Source organism: Pan troglodytes, chromosome 11 (genome assembly GCF_028858775.2).
Source record: "Pan troglodytes isolate AG18354 chromosome 11, NHGRI_mPanTro3-v2.0_pri, whole genome shotgun sequence".
NCBI classification, from domain to species: domain Eukaryota; kingdom Metazoa; phylum Chordata; class Mammalia; order Primates; family Hominidae; genus Pan; species Pan troglodytes.
In genome coordinates this window covers 15248344-15268204 of record NC_072409.2, presented here as the reverse complement: position 1 = coordinate 15268204, position 19861 = coordinate 15248344, and the positions used below count along the sequence as shown (strand labels likewise).

The 19861-nt window shown below is 38.6% G+C and overlaps 1 protein-coding gene across 29 annotated transcripts in view; it reads right to left on the bottom strand.

Annotated features, from left to right (window-relative positions):
* The window catches only part of STRBP (spermatid perinuclear RNA binding protein), a 158729-nt gene that overhangs the window by 73238 nt on the left and 65630 nt on the right, over nucleotides 1–19861 (bottom strand). For 28 of the 29 annotated variants that reach the window (XR_008537323.2, XR_010148859.1, XR_008537325.2 and 25 more), the window contains one exon: nucleotides 1461–1629. Coding sequence is in view for 20 of the 29 variants with exons in the window: in XM_054659068.2 (XP_054515043.1) it covers nucleotides 1461–1463 (3 nt within the window). In the remaining 9 variants the exon portion in view is untranslated. Of the gene's footprint in view, nucleotides 1–1460; nucleotides 1630–14885; nucleotides 15415–19861 lie in introns of those variants that run through there. The other variant, XM_063788354.1, reaches the window with a different exon arrangement.

The following is a 19861-nucleotide window of genomic DNA, read 5'->3' as shown; positions in this document are numbered from 1 at the left end:
AAGTTATAATCCTTGGCACAAATATTTTTAAAAGCAAGTAACATTTAAAGAAACACCACCAGGCTGGGCACGGTGCCTCACGCCTATAATCCCAGCACTTTGGAAGGCTAAGGCAGCAGCAGGGTTCCTTGAGCCAAGGCGTTCCAGACCAGCCTGGGCAACAAAGCAAAACCCTGTCTCTACAAAAAATTTAAAAATTTGCCAGATGTGGTGGCATGCGCCTATAAGGCCAAGCTACTTGGGAGGCTTGAGGCAGGAAGATCCTTTGAGTCCAAGGAGTTGGAGTTTGCAGTGAGCTATGATCATGTCACTGCACTCCAGCCTGCAGGACAGAGCAAGATCCTGTCTCAAAAAAAAAAAAAAAAAAAAAAAACAAAAAAATCAACACCAACAGACCGGCTAAACAACATATTCCAAATAATCATACTGGTGATTAATATTTTCTACTTTTTCTCTCACTGGTAATGTGTTTTTAAAATCTTGGCCAGGCACGGTGGCTGATGCTTGTAATCCCAGCACTTTGGGAGGCTGAGGTGGGTGGATCACCTGAGGTCAGTTTGAGACCAACCTGGCCAACATGGCGAAACCCCGTCTCTACTAAAGATACAAAAAATTAGCTGGGTATGGTGGCGGGCACCTATACTCCCAGCTACTCGGGAGGCTAAGGCAGGGAGAATTGCTTGAACCTGGGAGACGGAGGTTGCAGTGAGCTGAGATTGCGCCATTGCATTCCAGCCCGGGCGACAGGGTGAGACTCCGTCTTTAAAAAAAAAGAAAAGAAACCTTTTCTCGCTTATACTTAGGAGAAAAAAAATTCATATAACACCCTCCAGAACTCATAATACTAAGGGAAAAAAAATCAGCACATTTTACCAATTAAAAGCCTAGGCATCAGAGACTATGAGCTCATCTAACATCACAAATTCAATTTAAGTCTGAACTCTTCCCAAAAAGCAAGGTTTCTTTGATTCTCAATTCAGTGCCCCTACTATACTCAGCACTTGACCCTATTATTTTAAAAGTATGAAAAAGAGGTGGCTTTTTCAGTTAAACATTCACACATATTATAAACTTCTACATCATTCATATCACTAATTAAAGGACTGGTTCAGAATTTTTAATTTCCACAAGAAAAAAAACTGAACTTAAAGTTTAAAACCTAGCTATTTGTATCAGTTTGCTAATGCCAGTTTTATTAGAAAATATTATTTATGAGCATTTCCTCCTTTGTTTTAATAATTCATGGCCTACAGGCTCATGAGGCCCTACCTTGTGGTTTACATAGCTTGTAGTAAATCTGAATTCATTCGCTTTGAATAGTAGAGTGCCATCTTTATATGACACACTAAAGCCAAAAATTAACACCACTGTTTTTCATTTGCCCTCACTGTTAACATTTCTAATTTTAAATTACTGGAGTCTTTTGTAACTAAATTATGAAAATATCCACAATAACCTACCATGGTTTTCTATAGTATTTTAGCTTCTTTTTCCGATCCTTTCCCCTCTTTCTTGTCGTCTTCACTAGACACTGTTTTGTGTAACAATACCTCCTCATAAGCCTGAGTCCCCTGACAGCTCAGCGTCAATATAGCAAATATGTCTGAAGGCTTGTTCTCTGGAACACACCTGCAAGAGAAGAGGAAAACAACTTCAAAAATGCTTATTTACTATTAGCTTCCAATATGAGTGTGCAACCCATAAACATGTTCCTGATTAAAAAGAAATAAACTCAATAGAGGAAAATTCCCTCAGTTCAAACAAAAAGCTAACACATCTTTTGAAGGCCTGGGCCCAGGAGCCTAGGTGATATGGCCAGAAAAGTAAGCCTCCTGTAGCTACAATGTGGCAGCTGGCTGACTAGCACTCCATGAGATAAATACATTTGCAAAGAGATTCAGTCAAGAAGCACCACCTGAAAGAGTAATACTACCACTGATGGCAACAAGTTGCAGTTAACCATTAGATTTTCAATCAGAAATTGGCATTACTCAGACCCATCTGAAAATTCAGTAAAGACACCTGAAAATACAACAATACCAATGATTATTCCATGATGCTTTTACATTGGATACTGCCATTAAAGAGTACATGTTGGCACAATGTTTGTTCTTTAATTTTTTTCAGCCTAAAATTCAGAATGCTTTTTTGGCTCTACTTCCTAACTCCCAAAAGGCCCTATTTGTCCCTGGGCCTGTATGCACTGCTATGCCAGACTCCTGAATATTCACTGGATCCTGACTTCATTACCCCTGGATGTCCCTCACCAGATTTCCACAGTATTATTTCTATCCAGAGTCCTAATCATTGTTACCTATTTTGTTCCACCTTTATGAGATTTTATTCCAGACATAGTAAAAGTAAACTTTTCTGAGCACTGATGAAACACTTATATTATAAACCTAGCTACAAGAAAAGGAGAAAAAAATTTAAAAAAAAAAAACAGAACATCAAAATACAGCACATGCTTTAACTATGTGGCTATAAGAGGACATAATTTACATACCATATATCGTATAAACTCACAAAGAAAATAACTTTCTCTTCATTTAAATATCTTTCCTTTAATAAGGAAACACCCTATTGTCAGTAACAGTTTCTTAATATTATCAGTTAGGCCAAGTGAGGTGACTCATGCCTGTAATCCCAATGCTTTGGGAGGCCAAGACGGGAGGATTGCTTGAAGCCAGAAGTTCGAGACCAGACTGGGCAACAGAGCGGTACCCTATCTCTTTTAAAAAATGATACTGTTTAACAGAAGAGATTCTAATAAATGGGACTTACTTTATTATTACTCATATCGCATTAAGGAAGGAATGCGTAAGTGCTGCAATTCATGGGATCCTTTTGGACAACCAAAAAACAGGGATCAAAATATGATCCCACAGTAAGAGATATCTCAAAAATGCTCCATCTAAATAACATAATACTAAATACAATACTAAAATTTTACCTTTCCTATAAATACCTTACTATATAACCAAAGTCTTCAGCATCTCCCATTCCCAACCCTACTCCATTCTAAGGGATTCGGCTAGTCACTATTTAGCTGTGAATCCAGCAGCCAAAAACGATTGCTATGTGTTCAGTCAACAAGTGAAACAAAGTACACAAGCTTTCTTTATATTAGTGAAGCCAGTTCTAGACCATCCTGGCTAACATGGTGAAACTAACAATACAAATTAACAATACAAAAACTAAAAATGCAAAAAAATTAGCCGGGCATGGTGGCGGGTGCCTGTAGTCCCAGCTACTCGGGAGGCTGAGGCAGGAGAATGGCGTGAACCCGGGAGGCAGAGCTTGCAGTCAGCCAAGATCACGCCACTACACTCCAGCCTGGGCGAAAAAGCAAGACTCCGTCTCAAAAAAAAAAAATGTGGAGCCAGCCAGGCATGGTGGCTCGCGCCTGTAATCCCAGCACTTTGGAAGGCTGAGGCCAGGAGGATCACTTGAGCCTAGGAGTTTAAGACCAGCCTGGGCAACACAGTGAGACCCCATCTCTACCAAAAAAATTAACAACAAATTAGGTGGGCATAGTGGCACATGCCTGTATTCCCAGCTGCTCAGGAGGCTGAGGTGGAATGATCACTTGAGCCCAGTAGGGTGGGGCTGCAGTGAGCCATGAACACGCCACTGCCCTCCAGCCTGAGCAACAGAGCAAGACCCTGGTCTCAAAATAATTGAATAGATTGAAGGCAGAAAAGGAAGAACAATGCTATGAAATAGCTTCAGATGTAGTGGAAAAATCATGGATCACCAATATGAAAAGTACAGCACTCCACAGTCATTTAGCATGGGGGGTAACTACCCTACCATCAAGAACCTCTGGGAACTTCAGAGTATGATAGCATAGTGCAATAACTCATGAAAAAAAAACTGTATCTCTATTCACTGTATATTCACTGTATGTTCTATTGGTGCTATAAAACAAACTTAAAAATCATCTGACCAACTCTACCCTCATTTTAAAAATGAAACAGAATCAGCAAACAAGGGACAAGACATGGTCTGAAACCTAAATTACAGACCAATGCTTTTTCCCCAATATTTATCAATCTGATTGAGAAAAAAGCCAAATTTATAATATGTCTGGTTTACTCTAAACTGAAATGGAGAAACTACAATAGCTTTTAAGAGTTTTTGTTTTTGTTTTTGTTTTTAAAAAAAAGGTCAACCTAGTGGATAAAATTCTGGTCTTAAAATTTTTTTAAAAACTAACTTTGCTAGTTAATAGCTATATGACCTTAGAAGTTATGTGACTCAAAGAGTCACTTAATTTCCTTGGGTCTCTGTTTCCTTTCTTAATAAAATGAGAAATAATTCCACTACTAATTAGTAGATAACATGTATGTAGCTCAGACTTTGTACTCACTGTTCCTAAGACTTTTCATATATTAACTCAAGCCTCCCAACAATCTCAATTACTGTCTCCAATTAACACATAAGGAAACTAAAGCATAAACAGATAACACAACCTAAATAAGACCATAAAGTAAACAGCAGAGCCAAGATTCATATCTAGACAATCCTCTTTAATACTGTTTTGGCTCTAAAGGACTTACATTTCCTATAGAGGACAAACTTCAGCTATTTAAAAAAAAAAAAAAAAAGTCTATGTGACCATAGAACACACAGGCTTTGGAGTCAAGTACCAGCTTTGTCACTTCCCTTATCTGAGCCAGAGTTTTCTCACCCATGAAATGGGCTGACTAGTATCTACTCCAAACTAAATGGACAGGTTATATAAAAATACCTAATAATATCTTACAAATAGTATACACCCAATAAATGGTTTCGGGAAAAAAACACACCTCAAATTTCCTAATGTCAAATAGAAACATTTTGTTTATACATCAGATGTATGTAAATTTCTCTGAAAAACTAAGCCTAGAAAAATATGAACTATGCACTCCTTAGAACAGCTTACGCAGAAGGTGGCATTATATATAAAGGAATGTGTGTCACTTTTTAATTGAGCACTTTTTTCAATTAATGGACATTATTTTCTAGAGCAGCTTTAGGTTCATAGAAAAGTTGAGTGGAAAGTGGAAAGAACTCCCATATACCTCTTCTCCCCACCACCCACCACCCACCACCCACCACACATAGTTTCTTCTATTCTTGACATATTACCTTAGTGTGGTACATTTGTTACCACTGATAAACCAATGTTGATACATTATTATTAACTAAAGTTCATAGTTTACATTAGGGTTCACTCTTTGCATTGTACATTCTATGGATTTTTACAAATGACATGCATTCACCATTACAGTATCATACAAAATAGTTTTAGTTTAACACCCCTGAAAATCCCCTATGCTCCACCTATTTGACCTTCCCACCTTCCCCACCCCCAAGCCCTTGGTAACCACTAAGTTTTTTCAGTCTATAATTTTGCCTTTTCAAGAATGTCATATAGTTGGAATAATATATCATATGTAGCCTTTTGAGACTAGCTTCTTTCACTTAGCAATATGCATTTAAGGTTTCTCCATCTTTTCATGGATTGATAGCTCATTTCTTTTTATTGCTGAATAATATTCTGTTGTATGGATATACCACAATTTATCCATTCAACTACTGAAGGACATCTTGATTGATTCCAAATTTTGGCAATTATGAATAAATTCCCAAAAACTTATTTTCAAAGTTTTTGGGTAAATCTCAAGACTAGGCCAGGTGCGGTGGCTCACGTCTGTTAATCCCAGCAGTCTGGGAGCCCGAGGCAGGCGGATCACAAGGTCAGAAGATCGAGACCATCCTGGCTAACACGGTGAAACCTCGTCTCCACTAAAAAATACAAAAAATTGGCCAGGCATGGTGGTGGGCGCCTGTAGTCCCAGCTACTTGGGAGGCTGAGGCAGGAGAATGGCGTGAACCCAGGAGGCGCAGCTTGCAGTGAGCTGAGATCGTGCAACTGCACTCCAGCCTGAGCGACAGAGTGAGACTCCATCTCAAAAATAAAAATAAAAATCTCAAAACCAACAAACAACTATGCTATCTATATTCAAACTATGAAACTTAAATATTTAGGGATTTTTTTCCTGAAATGCAATAGAGAGAATATAAAAATACTTTCTTTAAAAATCCCAAGTAATGTTTTGCAAACAGTTTGTTATGGAATCCAGTAAATTTACTCTCAAAACAGTAACTGACTAGGAAACCTTCAATTTTGTTAATACTAATATAAGCCACCTAAAACAAGCTATGTAAAAATAAACAGGCTTTATTTCATTATGAAAGAACCACCGCACATCTACAATATTAAATATGGGCAAGAAAAAATTAGAAAAAGACACCTCACTGCCTCTCCCAGAAGATCACATTAAGATAAACTGTGTGAGATTCAATAGCAAAGACTTGGAACCAACCTGAATGTCCAACAATGATAGACTGGATTAAGAAAATGTGGCATATATACACCATGGAATACTATGCAGCCATAAAAAATGATGAGCTCATGTCCTTTGCAGGGACATGGATGAAGCTGGAAACCATCATTCTCAGCAAACTATCGCAAGGACAAAAAACCAAACACCGCATGTTCTCACTCATAGGTGGGAATTGAACAATGAGAACACATGGACACAGGAAGGGGAACATCACACACCAGGGCCTGTTGTGGGGTGGGGGGAGGGGGGAGGGATAACATTAGGAGATATACCTAATGTTAAATGACGAGTTAATGGGTGCAGCACACCAACATGGCACATGTATACATATGTAACTAACCTGCACGTTGTGCACATGTACCCTAAAACTTAAAGTATAATAATAATAATAAAAAGAAAATGTGGCACGCATACACCATGGAATACTATGCAGCCATAAAAAAGGATAAGTTCATGTCCTTTGTAGGAATATGGATGAAGCTGGAAACCATCATTCTCAGTAAACTATCACAAGGACAGAAAACCAAACACTGCATGTCCTCACTCATAGGTGGGAATTGAACAATGAGAACTCTTGGACACAGGGCAGGGAACATCACACACCCAGGGCCTGTCGTGGGGTGGGGGGCTGGGGGAGGGATAGCATTAGGAGAAATACCTAATGTAAATGATGAGTTGATGGGTGCAGCAAACCAACATGACACATGTATACCTATGTATCAAACCTGCACGTTGTGCACATGTACCAGAGAACTTAAAGTATAATAAAAATAAATAAAAATTTAAAAAAAGAAAAAAAGATAAATTATGTGAGATTTACAAGTAAATATATATTTATTAATTGCCTATTAATTTGTATGTATATGCTTGGTAGCAAGAGAATACAAAGATGAATCAACTCAGAACACACTAAGGGGCCAGGTGCGGTGGCTCACACCTGTAATCCCAGCACTTTGGGAGGCAGAGATGGGTGGATCACTTGAGGTCAGGAGTTCAAGGCCAGCCTGGCCAACATGGTGAAATCTTGTCTCTACTAAAAATACAAAAATCAGCCAAACGTGGTGGCACATGCCTGTAATCTCAGCCACTCGGGAGACTGAGGCAGAAGAATCACTTGAACCCAGGAGGCAGAAGTTGCAGTGAGCCAAGATCGTGCCATTGCACTCCACCCTGGGCAACGGAGTGAGACTCCATCTCAGAAAGAAAAAAAAAAAAAAGAACACACTAAGGAAAGTAAGAGCAAATACATATAAATCCAATACTCTCCCCAAATCCCTTCAAATAAATTCAACTTTCTCTACATGGTGGCATTATTTCTATGCAATAGTAATGTGAAAAGAACACTGAACTTCAATATTTTCTTCTGGAAGCTTCTTTTTCATGTAAAAAAAAAAAAGGCAGATGCAAGAAGGTTAAACCTATCAATTACTTATCAATAGCTAATATAAAATCCTCACCTAGTTCCAAATTCCGGCTATTCCTCCTTACCCAAAAACACCTATAATGATGGAAAAGCTCTATTCTACCATATCACTTGAAGGCTTGCAATAATGGGCAGAGGCCGAAAGGTCTTTTCTCAATTAACGGTATGTACAAAGAAGATGCGATGGCTATAATCTGAACCTAAAATATACTGAATGAGCCAGCTACGTCGAACCAGAATGAGATTCCTGAATATTTACTGTCAGTGAGCAAAATGGAAAAGCTCTTATTGAATAACCAATCAAAAGAGTGGTTAACAGAAAAACACATCCCTTTGCTAAAATAAGCAGTTATTAGCCCTTCCCAATCACTGGTGCCTTATGTGACAAAACAACATTCAGCCAGACAGATGACTCACTTGTTGAAAGAACCAAAAATTCAATGCATTTCAACAAGTATTTACCGAACACCTGTAATATCCCAGGCACTGTCCTAGGCACTTTGGCTACCAACAGTGAACAAAACAGACAAAAATCCTTGCCCTTGTGGTTTAAGTCCAGAAGAGGGAAATAATCAAAAGACAATAAATATAAGAAAATTAAGCAGTATGTTAGAAGGTGTGAAATGCTTGGAAAAGAGAGGAAGCAAGTTGAGGAGGCAACAGAGTAAGCACACACAGATAATACATGGAGAGGGAGTGCCATTTTAACAGATAGTCAAGGGTTCACTGCAAAGGTGGCACCTAAGCAAAGACTTGATGGGGTTAACAGCCATGCAGATGTCTATGAATTGAGCACTTCTGGCAGGGGAGTTAAAGCAGTGGTCCTAAGGAAGGGTGTGCCTGCGTTAAGTGGAAGAATAATAATGAGTCCAAAGTGGCTGCAGTGAGGTGGGGGAGAGAGGAGGGTAGAGAGGACAGAAAGGTGGGGGTGAGGGGATCAGACCATATATGGCAGAGGCTGGCAAACTTTTTCTTTAAAGTGCCAGATAGTAAATACATCAGGCTTTTCATGCCATAAGGTCTCTACTACTCAACTCTGCCTTTGTGGTGCAAATGTAGCCATACATGATATGCAAACAAATGGGTGTGGCTCTGTTCCAATAAAACTTAATTACGGACACTGAAATTTGAATTACATGTAATTTTCACATCAAAAAATATCAATTTTTGATATTTTTTAACCACTTAAAAGTATAAAAACCATTCTTAGCTCACTGGTCATATAAAAACAGGCAATGGGCCAAATTTGGTCATGGGTCAGTTTGTCAAGTCCTAATTTAGGGCCCTTCTGGTCACTTTGAAGACTATAGCTTTTACTCTGAGATGGGGAGCCCTTAGAAGGTTTTCAGCACAGAATGACAACATCTAAGTCATATCTTTAAAAGATCACTATGGTTACTTGTTTAAAACACTGTATAAGAGTGGAAGGAAGGAGGCCACTTAAGGAGGTTTAGTGATCATATTCTGGATATATTTTGAAGGTAAAAGCCACAGCATTTCGAATAGATTGGATGTGGGGTGTGAAGGAACTGGAGGCATCAGGATTGACTTTAAGGTTATTGGCCTGAGCAACTGAGTTAAGGAAGGTGCCAGGGAGAGGAGGTTTTGGGAATAAGATCAGAAATTCAGCTTTGGACATGCTGACATTGAATTTGAGGTATTTATTAGACATCTAAGAAGGCAGCTGGATACGGACCTAGTGTTCAGCAGAGAGGTCTGGATTAGGATACAAATTTGGGAGTTTTCAGTAGTTTGGTATGTGAAGCCACAAAATGGCCAAGGGAGTGGGTGTACCAATGAATACAAAAAAAGCAAAAGGAGAAGAACAACTATACTCAAAGAAGGAATAACCTGAGAGATGGCAGGAAAATGAGACTGTGCTATTTGGAAAGTCAACAAAAGAAAAATTACAAAGGAGGCAAGATGTCTAAATTAAACTCAAACAAAGGGCTGGGTGCAGTGACACAGGCCTATAGTCCCTCGGGAGGCTGAAGTAGGAGGATCATTTGAGCTCAGGGGAGGGTCATTTGAGCTCAGAAGTTCATGCCTAGCCTAGCCAACATACAGAGACCCCCATCTCAATTTTTAAAAAGGGAAAGGGGGATAGTGCATAGGAACAGGAATCTTGTTTTAATCCTTGTTTTACTACTACAGATATCCAATAATTCAAGGATACTTACATATTTGGAAGTCTTGTATACCACTGTGTAAAGTTGTTTTACTATGTTTTACCATTTACGGGGATTTATCCTCTCCTATACTATTCCCATTTCAGCCCATCATTGAGGAAAATTTTACCTTGAGAACATCAGACTCCTCTTCAAAACCTTCAATAACCACTAATTACCTAAGCAACTGGCACTAAACTCAAATATTCAGTGGCATCCAAGGTCCTATCGTCATTCTTGTCATTTCTCTCACCACCACAGCTCCAGTCAACACGGGAATAATGACTCTATGCCAGAACACCTTGCAATGTGCTACCGCTAAGCTTGAGTTAAACGATTCCCTTACCTGGACTGCAGCCACTACGCCATCATGATTTGTCATTGTTCTATTCATCAAATGCCCATCTCAAATCTACCCCTCCATGAAGCCTTACCTAATACTTCAGTTTATATAATTTCTTCCTCCTTTGAGCCATCCAGCACTTTTTCAGCTTCCTTTATATTTCTATTACTCAGTTTTAATGATATGATTTACTATTATCTCCACAGCACCTAGTACATCACCCTGCACTCAGCAGAGGCTCAATAGAATTTGAATTCAACCCTAAATTTATCCTTCCTTAGAGTGCCATAACCACAGAATCTAAGGAGTTTCCATCCAAAAGGTCACCATCTCTTCCCATTATTTCCATGGCAGTCATCACCACAGTGACTAACAGGGAATTTCTGACTCGTCCTCCATAAGCACAAATTCCATTACTTATTTGACTTCTCCATCTTGGATTAATCCCCCAAACCCTATCCCATTCCTTCAGGACTTTAGTGCTGTACTTAGCTCAGTGACACACTCAACTTTACTTCTGGCATAAATATTAGAATTTTAATAACCGCAGAGATGACCCTTCTAAAATTCAGGCTTCTCCAGTCCTTGTATTCCTTTCCTCCAATGTTCTCATCTTCTTTCCTATTTTAGACAAACACGCCCCACCGGGACCTACAATCGCTAATGCTACCACCTTTCACAGTCCCTCATCCTTTTCATGCCCTCATTTCTGTCCTCAACCAACCGAAATTACGTGATCCATCATTTATCATTCACACCAGCAACTGCTTCTCTTTCCTTCTCCTAGCAAAACTCTAACCCTGTTAAATCCAAGCCTCTTGGCCACACCACATCATTAACCATGTACCATTAAATATAACTAAGAAAAAAAAGTATCACATAATCATGCTAATTAGTCTTTTTCATGACCATTAGCCTCAAAAGGCCCAATAATCAATAGTTCTAAAGGGATGTGAAAATGTGAAGTCAAGTTTTTTTAGTTGTAAGAATGACTAGGTAGGTAATCCTGGCATTTGGGACCCTGGAATGCAAAATATCCTGCAGTGTCCAAGATCTGTCCCACCTAAAATGCAAGTAGGAGCCTCAATGAAAAAGTTAAATGTTCATTCACTTCCTCACTCTCCTAATGATTTTCTCACACTTCTCTTGTCTCTTCAAACATCTATACTCTTACCTCTTCATATTCAACAGGTCACCCTGCTTCCTACTTCATGCAAATTGCCAACCTTCCTGCATCATTAACCATATATTCTTCCTTCCTGTTATTATAAATGAACTGTCCCCATTCCTATCTAATGCAAATTCCTGAACTCAAACTCTACTGGATCCCACCTCCTTTTGCCTACTTGGGATGTCACTCAGTAATCATCCCCTCTTCTCTCTTTCCTCTCCTGTATCATCAATTTTACCCATTCTACTGGGTCATTTCTATCAGCATTCCCACATGTTGTAATAGCACCCATCAATAAAAATAAAAAGGGAAAAAACATTAAAAACCATCCTTGACCTCTTGCTTTGCTACAGGTACTAGCCCAATTCTCTGCTCTGATTCTAGAGCATAACTGAGTTTACACTTTGGGTTTTTATTTCCTCTCCTTCCATTCTCTCTTAAATCCATCCCAATCAGCCTCTCATCCCAATGCTCCATCAAAACAGCTCTTGTCAAGGTCCCCTAGGATTTCCATGGTATTTAATGCTGTGAATAATTCTCAGTCCTCCTCTCAGTTGACTTCTCAGCAACAGGTGACACAGTTGACTGTTCCCTACACTTTACTTCCCTTGGCTTCCATCTAAGACACCACTCTCTTAGTTCTCCTCCTACTTTATAAATTACTCCCTTGTATCCTTTTCTTCTTTATCTCCACAACCTCTAAATGCTGAAGTGCCTCAAGACTCAGCCCTCAGACTTCATCTCTTCTCTATCTTACCTTCAACATTCCCTTGGCAATGTTATCTAGGTTTGAGACTTTAAATACCATCTATATACTGAGGATCTCCCAAATTCATATGGACCTGAGTTCCAAATTCACATTCAAATAAATAATCAACACATCCACTTGGATGTTTAATAAGCATCTTAAACCTAATGCATCAAAAACAAAAAACAAAACAAAACAAAACACCACACAAGTTTGCTCCTCCTGGTCTTCCCTCCCTCAAGAGAAGGCAACTACTTCATCCCTTTAATTGTTCATGCCAAAAACTTGAAAGTCATCCCTGACTCCTTTCTTCCTCCCACATCTCACATCTGATCCATCATTAAATCCTGTTACCTATACCTTACAACACTATCTAAAATCTGACTACTGGGAAGTCCTAGCTAAAATAATCAGACAAGAGAATGAAATAAGGAGCATTCAAATTGGAAAGAAGCCAAATTATCCTTATTTGCAGATAATATGATCTCATATTTGCAAAAACCTGAAAACTGCACCAAAAAAACTATTAGAACCGACAAACAAATTCAGTAAAGTTGCAGGATACAAAATCAACATACAAAAATCAGTAGCATTTCTATATGCCAACAGCAAACACTCTGAAAGAAATCAAGAAAATAATCCCATTTATAATGGCTGTGAATAAAACTAAATACCTAGGACTAAACGTAGCCAAAGAAGTGAAAGATCTCTACAATGAAAACTATAAGGTGCTAATGGAAGAAATTGAAGAGGACACAAAAAAATTGAAAAGATATTCTATATTCATGGATTGGAAGCGTCAATATTGTTAAAATGTCCATACCATCCAAAGCAATCTACAGGTTCAATGCAATCTCTGTTAAAATACTAACGACAGTCTTCACAGAAATAGAAAAAAATAAAATCCTAAAATTTACACAGTACCACCAAAGACCCAGACTAGCCAAAACTATCGTGAGTAAAAAGAACAAAACTGGAGGAATCACATTATCTGACTTCAAATTATATGACAGAGCTGTTGTAACAAAAACAGCATAGTGCTGGCATAAAAACAGACAAATGCTGATATAAAAACAGACACAAAGACCAATGGAACATAATAGAGAACCCAGAAGTAAATCCATACATCTCCAGTGGATATTCATTTGTGACAAAGGTTCAAAGAACATACACTATGGAAAGGACAGGGTCTTCAATAAATGGTGCTGGGAAAACTGGATATCCATATGCGAAAGAAGGAAATTAGACCCCTATCTTTCATCACATACAAAAATCAAATCAAAGTGGATTAAAGAATTAAACTAAGGCCTGAAACTACAAAACTACTAAAAGAAAACATTGAGAAACTATCCAGGACATTGGACTGGGCAATGCTGTATTGAGTAATGCCCCACAGCAAAGGCCACCAAGGCAAAAATGGACAAATGGGATCACATCAAGTTGAAAAGCTTCTGCAAAGCAAAGGAAACAATCAACAAAGTAAAGAGACAACCCAAAGAATGGAAGAAAATAGTTCCATTAGATGCAAACTATCCATCTGACAACAGATTAATAACCAAAATATACAGGGAGCTCAAACAACTCAATAGGAAAAAAAAATCTAACAACCCAATTAAAAAATGGACAAAAAATTTGAATAGGTACTTCTCAAAAGAAGGCATACTAATGGCAAACAGGTGTATGAAATGGTACTCAACATCACTGATCATCAGATAAATGCAAATCAAAACTATAATGCGATATAATCTTATCCCAGTTAAAATGGCTTTTATCCAAAAAGCAGGCAATAACAAATGCTGGCAAAGATATATAGAAAAGGAAACCCTTGTATACTGTTGGTAGGAATGTAAATTAGTTCAACCAGTTTGGAGAACAGTTTGAAGGTTCCTCAAAAAACTAAACATGGAACTACTATATGATTCAGCAATCTCACGGCTAGGTATATACCCAAAAGAAAAGAAATCAGTACATCGAAAAGGTAACTGCACTCCCATGCTTATTGCAGCACTATTAACAATAGCCAAGATTTGGAAGCAACCTAAATGTCCATGAAGAGATGAATGAATAAAGTAAATATGGTACATATACATAATGGAGTACTATTCTGCCATAAAAAAGAATGAGATCTTGTTACTTGCAACAACAACATGGATGGAACTGGAAGTCTTAGGTTAAATGAAGTAAGCTAGACACAGAAAAAAAAACTTCAAATGTTCTTACTCATCTGTGGAAGCTAAAAATTAAACAATTAAACTCAAAGAAATAGAGAGCAGAATGATGGTTATCAGAGGCCAAGAGGGTGGGGAAGAAGTGGAGATGGTATATGGGTACAAAAAACATAGTTAAATAGAATGAAAACAATCTAGTATTTGATAACACAACAGGGTGATTACAGTCAGTAATTTTTTTTATTTCAATTCCTTTTGGGGTACAAGTGGGTTTTGTTACATGGATGAAATATAAAATGGTAAATTCTGAAATTTTAGTGCACTCATCACCCAAGTAGTGTACACTGTACCTAATGTGTAGTTTTTTGTTAATCCCAGGCTCCCCTCCCGCCGTGCCTCTTCTGAGTCTCTAAAATTCATTATATCACTCCGTATGCCTTTGGGTACTCATAACTTAGCTTTCACTTACTCATAGCTTGGCTTTCCACTCCTGTGATACTTCACTTAGAATAATGGCCTCTAGCTCCATACGAGTTGCTGTGAAACATATTTCTTTTTTTTTTTTTTTTTGACACGGAGTCTCGCTCTGTCACCTAGGCTGCAATGCAGTAGCGCGATCTCAGCTCACTGCAACCTCCACCTCCCGGGTTCAAGCGATTCTCCTGCCTCAGCTTCCCGAGTAGCTGGGATTACAGGTACCAGCCACCATGTCCCGCTAATTTTTGTATTTTTAGTAGAGACAGGGTTTCACCCTGTTGGGTGGCTCGTCTCAAACTCCTGACCTCAAGTTATCTGTTTGCCTAGACCTCTCAAAGTGCTGGGATTACAGGCGTGAGCCACGGAGCCTGGCTCTTTGTCTTTTTAATAATGACCATTCTTTCAGGAGTAGGGTGGTATCTCACTGTGGTTTTAATCTGCATTTCCCTGGTGATTAGTGATGTTGAGCATTTTTTTCATATGTATCCTGGTCATTTATATATTTTCTTTTCAGAAATGTCTATTCATGTCTTTTGCCTACTTTTTATTTTTTATTTTTTTGAGACAGAGTCTCACTCCATCACCCAGGCTGAAGTGCAATGGCACGATCTCAGCTCACCGCAATCTCCACCTCCTGGGTTCAAGCAAATCTCCCACCTCAGCCTCCCAAGTAGCTGACTGGCACCCGCCATCATGCCAGGCTAATTTTTTTTGTATTTTTGTAGAGACACATTTTCACTATATTGGCCAGGCTGGTCTTTAACTCCTGACATCAGGTGATCCACCCACCTCAGCCTTCCAAAGTTCTGGGATTACAGGTGTGAGCCACGGCGCCCGGCCTTTTGCCTGCTTTTTAATGGGATTTTTTTTTTTTCTTGATTTGAGTTCCTTATAGATTCTGGATACTAGTCCTTGGTTGGACGCGTAGTTTGAAAATACTTTCACCTATTGTGTGGGTTGCCTGTTTACTCTATTATTTCTTTTGCAGAAGCTTTTTAGTTTAATTAGGTCCCATTTATTTATTTTTGTTTTTGTTGCATGTGCTTTCGGGGTCTTAGCCATAAATTCTTTGCCTAGGCCAATGTCTAGAAGAATTTTTCCAACATTACCTTCTAGAATTTTTATTGTCTCAGGTCTTACATTTAAGTCCTTGTTCCATCTTGATTTTTGTATATAGTGAGAGATAGACAGTTTCATTCATCTACTACATGTAGCTTGCCAATTTTCCCAGGACCATTTATTAAATAGTGTCCATTCCCCAATTTATGTTTATGTATGCTTCATCAAAGATCAGTTGGCTGTACATATTTGGCTTATTTCTGGGCTCTCTATTCTGTTTCATTTGTCTATGTCCCTACTTCTATTTTTGAGATGGAGTCTCGCTCTGTCGCCAGGCTGGAGTGCAGTGGCACAATCTGGGCTCACTGCAGCCTCTGCCTCCTGGGTTCAAGCGATTCTCTTGCCTCAGCCTCCCGAGTAGCTGGGACTACAGGCACGTGCCACCACATCCGGCTAATTTTTAGTAGAGATGGGGTTTCATCATTTTGGCCAGGATGGTCTCGATCTTTTGACCTGTGATCTGCCCGCCTCAGCCTCCCAAAGTGCTGGGATTACGGGTGTGAGCCACCGCACCCAGCCTATGTGCCTACTTTTATACCAGCACCATATACTGTTTTGGTAACTGTATCCTCGTAGTACAGTTTGAAGTCCAGTAATGTGATGCCTCCAGATTTGTTATTTTTGCTTAGAATGGCTTTGACTACGCAGGCTCTTTTTTGGTTCCACACGAATTTTAGGATTGTTTTTTCTAATTCTGTGAAAAATGATGTTGGTATTTTGATGGGAAGTGCATTGAATCTGTAGATTGCTTTGGGCAGTATAGTCATTTTCACAATATTGATTCTTCCAGTCCATGGGCATAGGATGTGTTTCCATTTGTTTGTATCATCTACAGTTTCTTTCAGCAGTGCTTTGTAGTTCTCCTTGTAGAGATCTTTCACCTCCTTGGTTAGGTATATTCCTAGTTATTTTATTTTATTTGCAGATGTTATAAAAGGGACTGAGTTCTTGATTTGATTCTAAGCTTGATCATTGCTGGTGTATAGCAGTGCTATCGATTTGTGTACACTGATATTACAAACTGAGAGTTTACTGAATTTGTTTATCAAATCTAAGAGTCTTTATGACTTTCTAGCCATACAATCATACCATCTGCAAACAGCAATAATTTGACTCTCTCCTTTCCAATTTGGATACCCTTTATTTCTTTCTCTTGCCTAACTGATCTGGCTAGTACTTCCAGAACTATGTTTAATAGGAGTGGTGAAAGTGGGCATCCTTGTCTTGTTCCTGCTCTCGGGGAAATGCTTTCAACTTTTCCCCATTCCGTATGATGTTGGCTGTGCGTTAGTCATAGACGGCTTTTATTATTTTAAGGTAGGTCCCTTCCATGCCTACTCTCAACAGTTTGTTGACAGTTTTTATCATAAAATGTGCTGGATTTTGTCAAATGCTTTTTCTGCATCTATTGAGATGATCATATGGCTTTTGTTTTTAATTGTTTATGTGCTGTATCACATTTACTGACTTGCATATTTTAAACTACTCCTACTAGACAAGTTTCTTGAAAACAGCAGATACTTCGATTCTGTACCCATTCTGCCATGAAACCCACTTGATCATGATCAATTATCTTTTTGATGTGTTGTTGAATTCAGTTAGCTAATATTTTGTTGAGGATTTTTGCATCTATGTTCATCACAAAAATTGCTCTGCAGTTTTCTTCTTTTGTTGTGTCCTTTCCTAGTTTTCTAATTAGGGTGATACTGGTTTCACAGAATGATCTAGGGAGGATTCCTTCTCTCAATCTTTTGGAATAGTTTCAGTAGGATTGGTACCAAGTCTCTGAATGTCTGGTAGAATTCAGCTGTGAATTCATCTGATCCTGGGCTTTTTCTGTTGGCAATTTTTTTGTCTTTTTTTTTTTTTTGAGACGGAGTCTCACTCTGTCACCCAGGCTAGAGTGCAGTGGCGCGAACTCGGCTCACTGCAAGCTCCGCCTCCTGGGTTCACCCTATTCTCCTGTCTCAGCCTCCCGAGTAGCTGGGACTACAGGCGCCCCGCCACACACCCCGCTAATTTTTTTTTTTTTTTTTGTATTTTTAGTAGAGACCAGGTTTCACCATGTTAGCCAGGATGGTCTCGATGTCCTGACCTCATGAGCCGCCCGCCTCGGCCTCCCAACGTGCTGGGATTACAGGCATGAGCCACCATGCCTGGCTGGCAATTTTTAAATTACTGATTTAATCTCACTGCTTGTTATTGGTCTGTTCAAGGTTTTATTTCTTCCTGATTTAATCTAGGAAGGTTGTATGTTTCCAGGAATTTGACCATTTCCTCTGGCTTTTCTAGTTTGTGCACATAAAGGTGTTAATAGTAGTCTGGAATGATCTTTTGTATTTCTGTGGTGTCAAGTGCAATGTCACCAGTTTCATTTCTAATTGAGCTTATTTGGGCCTTCTCTCTTCTTGATTAATCTAGCTCATGGTCTATCAATTTTGTTTATTTTTTCGAAGCGACAGCATATTTCACTGATCTTTTGTATTTTTTTGTGTGTGTTTGAATTTCATTTAGTTCTGCTCTGATCTTTGTTACTTCTTCTTCTAGCTTTTTGTTCCTGTTTCTCCAGTTCCTTGAGGTGTGACATTAGGTTGTCAATTTGTGCTCTGAAATTTTGATGTAGGCATTTAGTGCTATAAGCTTTCCCTCAGCACTGCTTTTGCTGTATCCCAAAGGTTTTGATAACTTGTCTCATTATTATCATTCATTTCAAAGAATTTTAAAATTTCCATCTTGGTTTCATTGTTAACCCAGATATCATTCAGGAGCAGAATATTTAATTTCCATGTATTTGTACAGTTTTGAGAGTTCCTTTTTGACTAGTACTTCCAGAACAGTACTTCTTTGACTAGTACAAACTAGAGTTGATTTCTAGTTTTATGCCGCTGTGGTCTGCAGGGATACTGGATATAATTTCGATTTTTTTAAATTTATTGAGACTTGCTTTGTGGCCTATCATATAATCTATCTTGGACAATGTTCCATGTGCTGATAAAAATGTATATTCTGCAGATCTTAGGTAGAATGTTCTCTAAATATCAGTCCATTTGTTCTAGCATTTCGTTTAAGTCCACTGTTTCTCAGTTGACTTTTAGTCTCAAAGATCTGTCTGGTGCTGTCAGTGGTGTACTGAAATCTACCACTGCTATTGTTTTGCTGTCTATCTCATTTCTTAGGTCTAGCAGTAATCGTTTTACAAATCTGGGAGTTCCAGTGTTAGGTGCGTATAACTTTAGAATTGTAATATCTTGTTGAATTGATTGTTTTATTATTATATAGTGACTATATTTGCCTTTACTGTTGTTGAAGTTTGTTTTGTCTAAGAATAGCTACTCCTGTTTGCTTTTGGTTTCCATTTATGTAGAATACCTTTTTCCACTTTTCTGAGTTTACAGGACTCCTTCTCTGTTAGGTGAGTTTCTTGAAGACAGCTGATATTTGGATTCTGTATCCATTCTGCCATTCTGTATGTTAGGTGGAGCTAGTTTAGGCCACTGACATTCAATGCTAATATTGAGATGTGAAGTATCATTCTCTTCCTCATGTTGTTACCTAGTTGGTTTGTTTGCTTTTTTCATTGTATAATTGTTTTACAGATCCTGTGGGTTTTAAGCTTTCCACTTTGGTATATATCAGGCTTTTGTTTCAAGGTTTATAACTCCTTTTAGCATTTCTTGTAGTGCTGGTTTGGTAGGGACAAATTCCCCTGGCATTTGTTTAAAATGACTTTATTTCTCCTTCATTTACAAAACTTAGTTTTGTGGGATAAAAAATTCTTGGCTGACAGTTGTTCTGTTTAAAGAGGTTGAAGACAGGACCCTAATCTCTTTTGGCTTGTAAGGTTTCTGC